Raw genomic sequence first — 12,132 nt, 5'->3', positions numbered from 1 at the left:
CCTTCTTATCTATCCTCCTTAAAGAATCAGCTTCCGGTTTAGTTTCTAATTTATCTTCTAATTTAGGCTTATTAATTAGCTCTCCTTTAAAGCTAGCTGCGTAGGAGCTATGCTAGCTCCTTACCTTCTAAGCTAAGTCCAATTAACGATGATTTTAGTAGACCTTAATAATAGCTTAAAGGGTAGATAGCTTTTCCTTCTTCCTCTTAAGATTCTATAATTCGTTTTTCTAGTATTCTAACTATCCTAATAAGGTAGATTTAACGGTATACACAAAGTCCTTAACTAGTCAATTACCATCTACCTTAGGTAGTTTAACCTTCTTACAATTATTATACACCTTCTCCCACTTACGGAGCCACTTCTCAATATTCTGGCTCTTTAGGGCTTTCTTTATTTTTAAATATTAGGTAGCTAAATCAACCTTCCGAGCGTTATTAGTTGGGGCGACTACCTCCTTAAGTGACACAAGGACATCATAAACGGTATTTCCTTTAAAGGTATAGTCGATGTAGTTATAGGATATAGTGCTAATAATATAGGTATATAGAGACTTAAGGGCTACTTCCTCTTTCTTATATTGCTTGTAAACACAATTATACTGTTTTTACAAAGCTTAAAGCTCCTCCTTTCTACCTTTATTAAGGGCTAAGAACGTAATCTTCTAAGGATTAATAACTAATAGTAATGGCTCTAACGGTGCTCTGTGTCTAGGTAGATTATCTTTCTTAACATCCAGATTAATATACTCCTATACATTCTTACCATCGGCTCTATACTTAATAACACCAATCTATTAGTCCTAATTGTTTAGGCCTGCTAGGATTATAGTGTGCGTCATAATAAGGGTTTTGGATTGTTAAGAGGACATTTTAAGGCTTTTACTATTCAGTTAACGATAGGGTAATTAGGGTTTCAAATTAAAGATGATGCAGTAGATGGCCCGGGCTCATAACTGTTGGACGGACAAGTCACTGAGAAGAACTCTCGCTATTGAATGTGGCTCTAGAGCCTCTATAAATACATAAGGAAAATAGGTAGTAGACTACTTTGCTGACCGGGTCGTAGACCAAGTCGTAGACCGTGTCGTTGACCGAGTCGTTGACCGAGACAGTAGTAAGACATATGAGAACAAGGTGTTGAGTCATAAGGTGGTACTTGAGAGTGACCTCAACGGTCGACAAGTGGCGTTCCAATCTCTTGTAGCTGGAGGATTAATCGAGATCGCTATCTCCATACAGCTGAAGAGCTCCCTTCAGGCTAGGAAAAGCATTCCATTAATCCAAGCCCCTTGCCTTCGGAAGCCAGTGGCGTGGATGGTTCCGATTTTGTCTTCGACCATTCAAAATCTACACCGAAATGTTTCTATACGCATTGAAATGCTCCGGATGAACAATTCTGGTATCCATTACCGTTGCCAGACCCTGAAGATCCTTTCACTGTTCCAATCTAGCCCCTTTCATATCCTCTCGAACGCGAAGAGCACGAATTTTCCCAGCAGAACGTCTCACGACGGATCAAAAAGGGAGAAATAATTCGAATAGACCTCTCAAGCCAAACGAATTACCCCCATGCGGTGCAACACTTTCTGAATTTAGCTTCTCCATTCGCGACGGGAAAGGATATGGCCGGGGTTCTTTTGCCCAATAAAGAACCGCTGCCTGAATGGACTCATAGTGCTAATGAGACGGTGGAACTTGAGTTAGTTGAGATTTCTTTGGGGAACATACCAAATGACAGCATGGACATCTATGAGTTGGAGGAAGGTTATCTGGAAGAAAGACCGGATACAGGCGACACATACGAATACTACCACGTGTTATGGATTGAATGGGAAGATGGAATTGCTTACCGAAAAGGGCTTGGGCGGATGGCGAAGGACCGTTGGGAAGCTCAGGATAGAGAGTGGCTTGATATGATTCTGGGTTAGACTCAGCTGCAGCTTGAAGTTCTACAGTTAGCAGTAATAGACCATCTTCATCCGATAGCAGTTTCATTCGTGCATAATGCAGATAAGCGCCATGCAAGTCCTAGTCTTTATTCGCACATCAGAAGATCCTATTTCGGCCGACTGGATCCCTTTTTTATCCACCGTTTGCCTTTATATGCCTTTCTCGGCGACCACAGCTGGAATTCAGTGGACCTCACTTAGAAACACGCTAAGCTGCTTTCAGAACCGGTCGGTCCACCCCTTTTACTTTTGGGCTTTCTGCATAAACAAGGTCTGTGTTTAAGGCGAATGACCTGGGTAGAATTCCCTCCCATCGTTCCTCTTCTAGGCAGCCCGCGACCCGCGGGATGCGTCACCTTCTGGGATTGGTATAGCGTTGAGAACAATACGGGTTCAATACGGTATAATGTAAACACGCTATTCTACGCTAAATCTGTATGCCAAGACCTGTAGCGACGACAAAACCCCTCTTCCGCTCGGTCAAACTCAGAATGCTTAATTCTGATTGATTATTATGTTCAAAACTTGTAGTGATATTCTTTCTTCATAGAACCTTCATGCTATAGCCTTAGATTTCGTAGACAGGCTGATAATGGTAATAGAGCAGGGGGATTCGCTGGAGCGGCTCTCAACGTCATCGGCGGAATGATCAACAGTATGGCTAAGACTGCAGTAATTTTCTTATTGCAGATAAGTTTCCTGAGGAGAAATAGCTAAAGAATATTTATATACCGACTATTACTTAATAGACTCGCGAGAGGAAGACTTGATGTGCCCGAATGATGGACTTGTCTGGTCACAGAGTGTGTCCGGCTACCCAGGGAGGCATGNTACCCCCCCCCTTACCAAAAAGTTACTACTAGCGGAGCATATCGGCAAAAAAAATACATAGGCCAGGTACGCTTTAAACGGCTTGATCATTACTTTCGGTACGTAAAACTATAGCTAGACGACGATCCTACATCACGATCTATATTTAACAGAGTTAATAAATGCTAAACACATTCGAACTACGTAATCATTAGAAAAGGCCTCTACGGGCGCCAAGGACGCATTTTTGGTGTAAAATATATCAGATTCCGTTCTACAGAAAGGAGTATTAGCTACCTCATATTAAGCGACTCAACTCTAAGGAATAAGCTATATAGATTGTTTTGTATTGTATTTAGTAGATATACCAGTCTCATATTCCCAAGCACGGCAATTTAATCCTATTGATCTAATTGGCTAAATCCTTAACGATAGAGAATGGACCCAACTCGGAGGGCTGAGGGGGAGAGCGATATAATCCTTTAATTAACTAGGTTAAAGAAATACTAAAGTTCTATATATTCTACTATTAAAGCTGTTACTTAAAGCAATACATGCCTTATAAAAGGCAAGAGCGGGAGGAAGGATGGAAAAGCAAGAAGCCTTTTAATAAGAGTACCTAGGTACGTAATGCTTGCCAAGCTGAAGCCGCCAATTTCGGCACAAGCACATCAGGACCATCTGATACGGATTGTGCCTCCGCTAGATGGTGAAACGTCATGTCCCGTATCTCTTTCCTTATCTACTCCATGGTTAGGGAGCTACGCCTATACATGTCCTTCATCGTTGACCTTACTCTTATTGCTCCCTTGCGCCAATCACGGCTGACATCGACGGCATCTTTTATTAGGTACGGAAACGGAGACTGATTATCCCGCGCCAAGAGGACTCGCGTTGGCCTTATTCACGAATTTGGTAAGACGCTGTCAGAAGCCATCGAGGGAAGCCGCAAGCTGCTCGGTCGTTGAGGAGTGGAGGAACCCTGGAAGATCGCCATGAGCGATAACTTCTATCATCCAGTCTCCGCAGCCTCTTCTCCTTCTCCACAAATTCGCCATCATCACCCCGAACATTCTCAACGCCAACAATTAGCCTCGAGATATGGAACTATCTCTAATCCTAATTCTTCACCTAACGCACTAGTGAGCACTGCTTGTTTGCGCCCATATACCTGCAGTCAGCAATCTCACTCTCCGGCTTGTTCCCAAACTCCAACACACTCGCGATACAGTTCTTCCTCCAGCACCGCTTCATCCGCGACTCTCGTGGCTTCTACCCATCCGTCGCCGGGGATTTACCCTACCACCAGATTCATGGCCGGTCAGGATCAAAGGCCGGAGAAGTACGAACAAAATCCCTCTCACCTGGCGAAAGAGTTCCCCTCGCGCACATATCAAGGTCGTCCTCTTATTGATTTCGTCACCAACGACTGGAGAACGGACTCGCGGTACCAGGAGGGTATATACACGTCTGACGAGTCCGAGTCCTTGTACCGCCGGGAGGAGGACGATTACTGGGTGCATCCGCGGTGGAAGAATATGATATCATACAAGCGTGTACCTCGGAGAGTTCAACGATACTTGCTCATCTACGTCGCTCTACTCATAGCTACCTGGGTTAGCTGGACGTGGTTCATACAGCCTGACTGGGAGAAGAACAAGGAATTAGAAAGTCAATTGAACGCGAAACCGACATCTGTATTCGGATCGAATATGCGGCCTGAGTTCTCCGATATGACGCAAGTCAAGACACTGGATAGTTCTCTGCTACCCTCAGAACACCAGTTGATGCAGCGGCTGGTAGTTGTGGGTGATGTACACGGTTGCAAAGAGGAGCGTAAGTACGCCTTCGAGCACGCTGAAAATTATGCATCTTTAGTTTGCGATTTCTAACTAAATAGCAGTGCAAAATCTTCTCGAAAAGGTTTCCTTTCACTCTGCGACTGATCACTTAATCCTGACGGGTGACATGATTGACAAAGGTCCCGATTCACCGGGCGTGGTCGACCTTGCCCGCGAACTCTCCGCCTCCTGTGTACGCGGAAATCACGAAGATCGCATGCTACTCGCCCTAAACGATATGCGTGTACACCACGCGTCTCTTCCAGGGCCACAGGAAGACCCTGGACGCACAGTGGACACATTGGATGAAGAGAGCTTCAGTCATGGCGATTACAAAGCGCGCGCTCTCGCTAGACAATTCACGGATAAACAGATACGCTGGTTACAGCAATGCCCTGTGATACTGCGAGTGGGGGAGATAGGGGGGATGGGCGAGGTAGTGGTCGTACACGCAGGGCTTGTTCCCGGCGTTCCTTTGGAGCGGCAGGACCCCTTCCAAGTCATGAACATGCGCACCATAGATTTAGATACACGGCTTCCCAGCGATGGCCGCGAAGGAACAGCCTGGGAAAAGGTAAGACCACATGCTCCCGGGTTCTCCCTAATCTCGAAAATATTCCGAAGTTTCCCTGTTCCAAGTCCCTATATTTAACTGCTTATCTATTGCCAGTTATGGAACCACGAACAGGCCAAACTTCTCGAGAAAGAGCGCTCTACCGTTATCTACGGTCATGACTCCAAGCGCGGCAAAAATATTCTCAAATATAGCAAAGGCCTCGACTCAGGCTGTGTCAACGGTGGTAAGCTGACCGCTATGGTAATCGGGGCTAGCAAGGAGGGTAAAGCCAAAACAAAGATTGTCAGTGTGAAATGTAAGAACCAGGGGCTGAAGAGGTAATGGGAGCAGCTTCGTTTTTCCTTTTTTATCAACATAAATAAACGGAATCGGGAACGGCCTGTATGGTTTTGGCCTCGGAAGATTGGGGCCGATATCGCGCTTTGAGCATGCATGGCACTTGGTGTGATCCACTATTTTTTCAGACTATGGCGAAAAACCGATCGTAGAAGGCTTTCAGGCGTCGGCTGGCGTTTTCGGACATATTTTTATCTCGATGTTCCCGCTCGCATTTTCCGCTTCCTGTCGCATATCCCCTCAGGTCATATCCCTTAACCCGTCGATTTTGGCGCAACGATATCGATAAGGATCCGGCCAATAAGAGGCTCTCGTTTATACATTTAATACCAGTGTTTACGCACGAGCCAGCTTGGCGTTGCGCCTCGACGGGTTAAGGGATAGCTGCGCGAGGTGCATTACTAGTCCTGTACATACTATTCGATGGATGTTGAGATATAACATATTGCTGTCGCTATCAATTACGGACTGTCAATTGCACGCCGAAAGGTCAAATTCCTAGTAATAATATAAAAATTTACTGCATCAATTCTGGCAGAACTCTTCCAGCAAAAACGCCAAACAGCCAACCCGGTCCTACTAGTTTTACCCTCATGAGCTTACGGCAAAAGGGTATCGATATACGGCCTCGAGGTATTTATTCCCTCAAGTGATGAACAAAGCGCGAAGCGGATCCGAGGAGAAAAAGATCAGCGTCCCTCATTGCCAACAACTCCCTTTTGAACATGGCGTGTTTGGTTAACAATAAACGTAATTTAAAAACAGACCAAATCTACAAGAAAAAACCAGTGTACCGAAAGAGACAAGATATAGCCTAGCCATACCAGCTCCTACCATTGATAGTACCGCTTTCGTCATCTTGGCGATGCGCAATGAGAGGTTCTTTGATATCGAAAGCTTCAATGAGACCCTTCCAAGTTGGCCAGTCAAGACTGAAAACCGCTTGATGGTTGGAGACACCCTGGTCCCGCTGTTCTTGAATCTTGCGGGGTTTATCAGGGCCTGCATACGAGATTAACATGCGCTTTCAGAAGTAATCAAGTGGGGTCAAGAGTCCAGTGTTCCTAGGATATATGGAAGGAGCTAGGCGGGACGGAAAGAAAAGTTGGTGAACATACATAGGACTGGTAGCCCATCTGAATCCTTATCGACCTTCGCATTTCCCTCTCTGATTAGAAAGCTAACGCAAAACAGGTTCTCCACAGTCTGACCAAACGAGTGTGGGTTGACTACAAAATCGAAGAGAGATACGCTGGCGTCCTCGTTGCTGTTCAGGGATATGCGATGCCTCCTCATGGCGGCGCGGAATTCATCATTGCCTGCATTCTCTAACTCTGACATCTCTGCTTCGACAATGTCCATACTGTTCTCAATATGTTCTTTCATGGTCGCCCTAATGTCTCCGACGATTTTTGTCAAATTGGAACTCTCTGCCTTTTTAATATCTTCAGGTTCAAGAGATTCGGGGCGCGTCACTGGGCCTCTAGTTTCTTTCTGAAGACGGCCTCTGCGCGGCTGGATTGTGCGTATTCGTTTTTGCACGGATAGAGGTCCTAGGAGGAAACTTGGGACGGGAGGTCTTTTGTTGCAAGGGAAACATACCCGTTCCCCAAGTACACCCCAATCAAGCCCGTCTCCGATATCCTCAAAGTCTTCATCGTCACTGTCTGCGCCAGTCCGCCGTCGATGACGAGCTTGCGTGGAGACGGGTTGCTCGTTGTCTTCTCCTTGAGCACCACTGGTTTTCATGAAGGTAATGCATTTTGACACAAACTCGTCTAGATCCACGCCCGTAGAACTATCGCCACGCACTGTGTTTGCAGTCTTCTTGAGTGCTAAATCACTAGCTGTTACAAGAAACCTCGAATCAATCACTGCATCTGATGTTTGCTTGACTTTCTTCATTAAGGCGCTTGCTTTGTTAAGATGATCAATCAAGTCATGGTTATCTGGGGCAATGAGCTCATCTCTGCGATCTGTATCTAGAGTTAGACATTACTATCAAAATAGGTAGGCATACGAACCATTCATCTCTCGGAGGTTCTGGCGCATCTCCCTGCGCAGCTCGCGCCGCTCTTCGGGATCTTGGTCGGGATCATAGTATTCTAGATCGATTATATCTTCTAGATTTGCATCTTCCTCGACAGGTTCGCGGCTTGATAAAGGTACGTTGTATTCCCCCAACCGTCTTCTTTTGTTACCATGCGATGTTTCCAAATTAGGTATAGGGAGACTTGGAGGCCCCATTGTAGATTTGCCTTTCTTGTTTGCTCTGGGTGTGTTGTCGCGTGGGTCAGGCTGATTCTCCTTGTCTGACGATGGCGCGGGCGAAGGCGACAGGACTGAGTATGTAGAGGCTCGTGTCGAAGATCGTGTTGACGCTCGCCGTAACGTTGACAATGGCGTGGGGTCTCTGTATAATGCGGATTCACGGCTGGGAGTTGGTTCTGGGCCGGTATTAAGGCGTGCCATAGTGCGTCTCGGTGAGGATGGCAGCCTGGGGCACAGTTCAGTGCGACGATGGTGAAACAGCTGCGATAACAAAACTTGATATGAATGGCAAACGAAGGCTGCGCATGAAATAATTGCCTATGTGAAGCTAAGGACTTACACCGTTTGCTTGGGTGGCTCTGATGTTCGTGCAGAATTGGGGGATGGAAGACGCGCTGGCGACAATTCGCCTCGAGCGCAACGCGTTTAGTGATGCGCAAAGCTCGGGCCCCTAGAGATCAGGAGGTGGACGAGCCCTATGCCAAGACTGCGATGTTTGTGCTTCACCGTATCATCCCTACGAGATTCGTTTACCTATTTATATGCCCAAGAAAAGTAGAGAGTGTCATGTAAGAGAGACGACAGTAACCTTAAAGTGATGGAGCCTTTCTCGTTCGCAACATCCTCCGCTCTACTCCTCCCAGTGAATGTGAGAATGTTGGTATAGCTTCATTTGTAGCTCTGTTCTTAGAGACCTAGGTCCAGGCGCTGACAAACTATCAGAGACCGCCTCGATGGTCATCAGAAGCCTATACCATATTCAGTGTTGCTTAAAAGGCCCGACTTGAGGCACCGAGCATCAAATCTAAGGTGGGTACGGTACCGTGTCTCTCTAGTAAACGAGTACAAGCTCATCCTCAGCAGCCCACATTCGGAGCTCTACGTAACTGTCCGGTTATGGGCAGACAGCAAGCCACTCACTGTGCCTGTCCAAACGGCCTACAAAGTCTTCAAGAACGGTCGAATATGGAACGAGTGGTTAACTCTGCCTATCACTTACTCGAACATACCCCTCTCCTCGCAGCTAGCAATAACGGTGTGGGATCTTTCTCCAACAGGAGGCGAGGGGTCGAAACTTCATGCCATACCATTTGGTGGGACCACGATACCTCTTTTCGATAATGATAATACGTTACAGAAGGGTAGACAAAGATGTAGGCTGCACAGACACAAGGCAGCCGATGGTCTATCATCTTCTACGACACCCTGGATAATACCACCAGCAAGGAGGAACCGGAAAGATGAAAAGGCTTCTATAGGATCCGTTGATGAGCAAGGGGCGGAGATGGAAAGACTCGAAGGCCTATTAAAAAAGCAAGAGATGGGCGAGATTCCACCTAATGCATGGTTAGACCCAATGGTCTTCCGCCAGATGATGAAGCTCCGGAGTAACGCCCTCAAGTCTGAACCAGCATCATCTGAGAAGGAGCATATTAAGGGGAAGTTGAATGACACAAATGGCGAAACTCCTGAGGATGGAATGAAGAGCGAACACGAAGAAAAATTCTATATCCACATTGAGTTTCCTCGGTTTGACCACCCTATCGTTTTCACAGACCAAGAATATCCGGCACCTCCAATATCTAGCATCCAGCTTCCTGCATCTTCTTCTGAGGTCCGATTAAAACCCCCACCTGAAGTATCATTTGGACCGGGAATCAATGTTGATGGCAACGGGTATGGTGATGCTGATGCGGGTAGACTCGTCAGGATCTACGACCCAGAGGTGGGTATGAGAGATAATCCAGCGGAGAATAAGCACCGCAGACTTGTCCGGAGTCACAGGACTGGTGTCCTGGATCGCGATTTGAAGCCAAACGCAAAAATACGAGATGAACTAAATGTGCGTATCAATCACGAAGCTAACACAATGCTTCTATAAAAGCTGATTCTCCCTCCAGGCTATCATGTCCTATGGTCCCACTCATGAATTGAATCCAGAAGAGAAGGACTTAGTCTGGAAATTCAGACACCATTTGACTCGCGATAAGAGGGTTAGCTCGCATTTCTCGTGCTGTTTTAACACATAACTAATTCGTCTTAGGCTTTGACTAAGTTCGTCAAATCAGTGGCTTGGAGTGACCCAGGTGAAGCCCGGCAGGCTGTCCAGATTTTACCTAAATGGACAGAAATCGATGTCGATGATGCCCTAGAGCTACTGGGCCCATCGTTTGATAACCCCGCAGTGCGAGCGTATGCAGTCGAGAGATTAAGGAAGGCTGATGACGATGTATGTTTCACAAAGCAAACCATTAGACCAAGGCTAACAACATACAGGAATTACTCGTATACCTTTTGCAACTAGTTCAAGCACTCAAGTTCGAGACAGTTACCCCTGAAGTAGCAGAAGGCGATGCTACTCAGGACTCTTCACTCGCCCGCTTTCTCATCTCTAGAGCTGTGGAGGATGCCACCTTGGGGAATTTCCTTCATTGGTACCTCATGGTCGAATGCGACGACCTCAGCCCCGAGCAAGGCCAAGAACACCGCAAATTATTCGCCAAAGTTGAATATGACTTCATGACTGAGCTAGTAAAGAAACCTGATGGGAATGCAAGGCGAAAGACACTCCTTCGCCAAGCTGAACTCATTGTTGTTCTCTCAAAAATCTCGAAGGAAGTCCGCTTCTCGCGCGAGGATAGGCCTCGCAAAGCCGCTCGTCTGAAAAAGTACCTAGCAGACCCGAAAACTGAACTCGTTCATATCGACCCGCCTCTTCCTCTCCCGCTAGACCCTTCGATATTGATCACAAGCATCTATGCGGAAGATTCTAATGTCCTCAAATCTAGCCTTTACCCGCTCCTTCTTAATTTCCGTACTACCAATAATACCAAATACCCCATCATCTTCAAGACAGGTGATGATCTTCGCCAAGATCAATTGGTTATCCAAATTATAACCCTTATGGACCGCCTTCTCCGTAAAGAAAACTTGGACCTCAAACTCACCCCTTATCGCATTCTCGCTACATCCACCACTGCTGGCGCTGTTCAGTTTGTTCCATCCATGTCCCTTGCGGGTGCCGTTGCGAAGTACAAGGGTTCCCTGCTTGCCTACCTACGAGCCAACAACCCAGATGACAACGCACCTCTGGGAGTCCGTAAAGAAGCGATGGATACGTACGTGAAGTCCTGTGCCGGATATTGCGTTATCACGTACCTACTTGGCGTCGGCGACCGCCACTTGGATAACCTCCTACTTGCGCCTGACGGCCACTTCTTCCACGTAGACTTTGGTTATATTCTCGGGCGAGACCCGAAACCGTTCGCGCCGCTCATGAAACTGGGTCGCGAGATGATCGAAGGTATGGGCGGGCCTCAATCCCAGTTCTACGCACAGTTTAAATCGTATTGCTACACAGCGTACTCTACTCTACGCAAGAGCTCGAATTTGATACTTAACTTGTTTGCCTTGATGCGCGAGGCAAACGTGCCTGATATTCGGATCGAACCGGATAAGGCGGTTTGGAAGGTGCAAGAGCGCTTGTGTCTTGAACTAAGCGAAGAGGAGGCAATGAGGCATTTTGAGGGCTTGATTCAGGACAGCGCGGGAGCGGTGATGCCCGTGGTCATTGATCGCTTGCATGGGTTTGTGCAGCACTGGCGAGCATAGTTGAGTAGATATAGTTGTAGAGCCTCTGCTAGGAGAGTCATATTAGGAGAGCATACTACAACAAGCGTAACTCAATTTAGAGCTCCTGCGCCATGTAAAACTGTCGTGATGTAAAATTCTCAGGCAGCCTGTTTGCTGATATCTACCGGAGATAGACGGCGGTAAAAGTACAGGAGTTACTCGTTAATCATTCCAAGGCATTTCGGTCATGCATTAAAAGGCTATTCCCAATCGCTTTTCCATTGCCTTCGTCAACTAGCTTTCCTTACCTCGTTTCGGCGGTCTCCAATCGAACAGGTCAAACGCCTCTGTGCTCCAAGGGCCAACATCCGTATCCACAGGCGGAGGCGGAGCAAGTAGAGGAGATTGATCTTTCTTTGGAAGAGCCTTTGTGGCATTGATGCTTTTCGGGTGCAGGAGCTTGCTCTTGAGCTTCGACGCGTTTCTTGCCCCCCAGTCTTTGGCTATGGATGGGATGGGCGCATCGTTGGCCGAACTGACACGGCGAAAGGATAGTGATGATGTGTCAAATTCAGGCTCTGGAACTTTACCTCGTCCTGGGCCTGGAGCGGGGTCGGCGAATGGATTATCGGCTTTCGTGTTACGCGTTAATGCTAATTTAAGCCGAGACGTTGGCCTAGAGGGTTTTGGTGTTGATGTAGCTTTGAGTTTGCTGGCTTTAGAAGTGCTAGTTAGGAGATGTTGATCCATACGGCCGTGCACAATAGCCATTT

At 46.9% G+C, this 12,132-nt stretch overlaps 4 protein-coding genes across 4 annotated transcripts; 3 read left to right on the top strand and 1 right to left on the bottom strand.

Moving 5' to 3' along the window:
* Positions 1-1,613: 1,613 nt before the first annotated feature.
* On the top strand, positions 1,614-1,930 carry K441DRAFT_700091 (uncharacterized protein; the record flags this gene model as incomplete). The annotated part of the gene is made up of 1 exon (XM_067653224.1): positions 1,614-1,930. The coding sequence occupies exon 1, from the start codon at positions 1,625-1,627 to the stop codon at positions 1,928-1,930; it is 306 nt and encodes a 101-aa protein (XP_067498598.1). The 5' UTR covers positions 1,614-1,624.
* Positions 1,931-4,074: 2,144 nt separating this feature from the next.
* On the top strand, positions 4,075-5,500 carry K441DRAFT_585649 (Metallo-dependent phosphatase; the record flags this gene model as incomplete). The annotated part of the gene is made up of 3 exons (XM_067644590.1): positions 4,075-4,597; positions 4,665-5,176; positions 5,273-5,500. The coding sequence occupies 3 exons, from the start codon at positions 4,075-4,077 to the stop codon at positions 5,498-5,500; spliced, it is 1,263 nt and encodes a 420-aa protein (XP_067498597.1).
* Positions 5,501-5,956: 456 nt separating this feature from the next.
* K441DRAFT_668128 (Nse4-domain-containing protein) lies at positions 5,957-8,173 on the bottom strand. Its single transcript, XM_067649948.1, has 3 exons — positions 7,540-8,173; positions 6,634-7,491; positions 5,957-6,517 (listed from the first exon to the last, which is right to left on the bottom strand). The coding sequence occupies exons 1-3, from the start codon at positions 7,985-7,987 to the stop codon at positions 6,330-6,332; spliced, it is 1,494 nt and encodes a 497-aa protein (XP_067498596.1). The 5' UTR covers positions 7,988-8,173; the 3' UTR covers positions 5,957-6,329.
* A 211-nt stretch (positions 8,174-8,384) lies between these two features.
* Positions 8,385-11,398, top strand: K441DRAFT_585676 (phosphatidylinositol 3-kinase; the record flags this gene model as incomplete). Its single annotated transcript, XM_067644594.1, has 6 exons — positions 8,385-8,443; positions 8,510-8,596; positions 8,651-9,629; positions 9,688-9,780; positions 9,831-10,016; positions 10,064-11,398. The coding sequence occupies 6 exons, from the start codon at positions 8,385-8,387 to the stop codon at positions 11,396-11,398; spliced, it is 2,739 nt and encodes a 912-aa protein (XP_067498595.1).
* Between the last annotated feature and the right edge of the window lie 734 nt (positions 11,399-12,132).

The sequence above is a fragment of the Cenococcum geophilum genome (assembly GCF_001692895.1).
Source record: "Cenococcum geophilum 1.58 unplaced genomic scaffold K441scaffold_60, whole genome shotgun sequence".
Classification (NCBI taxonomy): Eukaryota; Fungi; Ascomycota; class Dothideomycetes; order Gloniales; family Gloniaceae; genus Cenococcum; species Cenococcum geophilum.
This window is presented reverse-complemented; position numbering and strand designations above follow the sequence as displayed.

What these genes read in the sequence shown, in the direction of transcription:
- K441DRAFT_668128 (XM_067649948.1), bottom strand. Translation starts at nt 7,987, where the DNA reads ATGGCACGCCTTAATACCGGCCCAGAACCAACTCCCAGCCGTGAATCC. An exon ending in GAACCTCCGAGAGATGAATG is followed by an intron (nt 7,492 to 7,539) that starts GTTCGTATGCCT and finishes CTCTAGATACAG; the next exon opens with ATCGCAGAGATGAGCTCATT. An exon ending in AGATGGGCTACCAGTCCTAT is followed by an intron (nt 6,518 to 6,633) that starts GTATGTTCACCA and finishes TCTCGTATGCAG; the next exon opens with GCCCTGATAAACCCCGCAAG.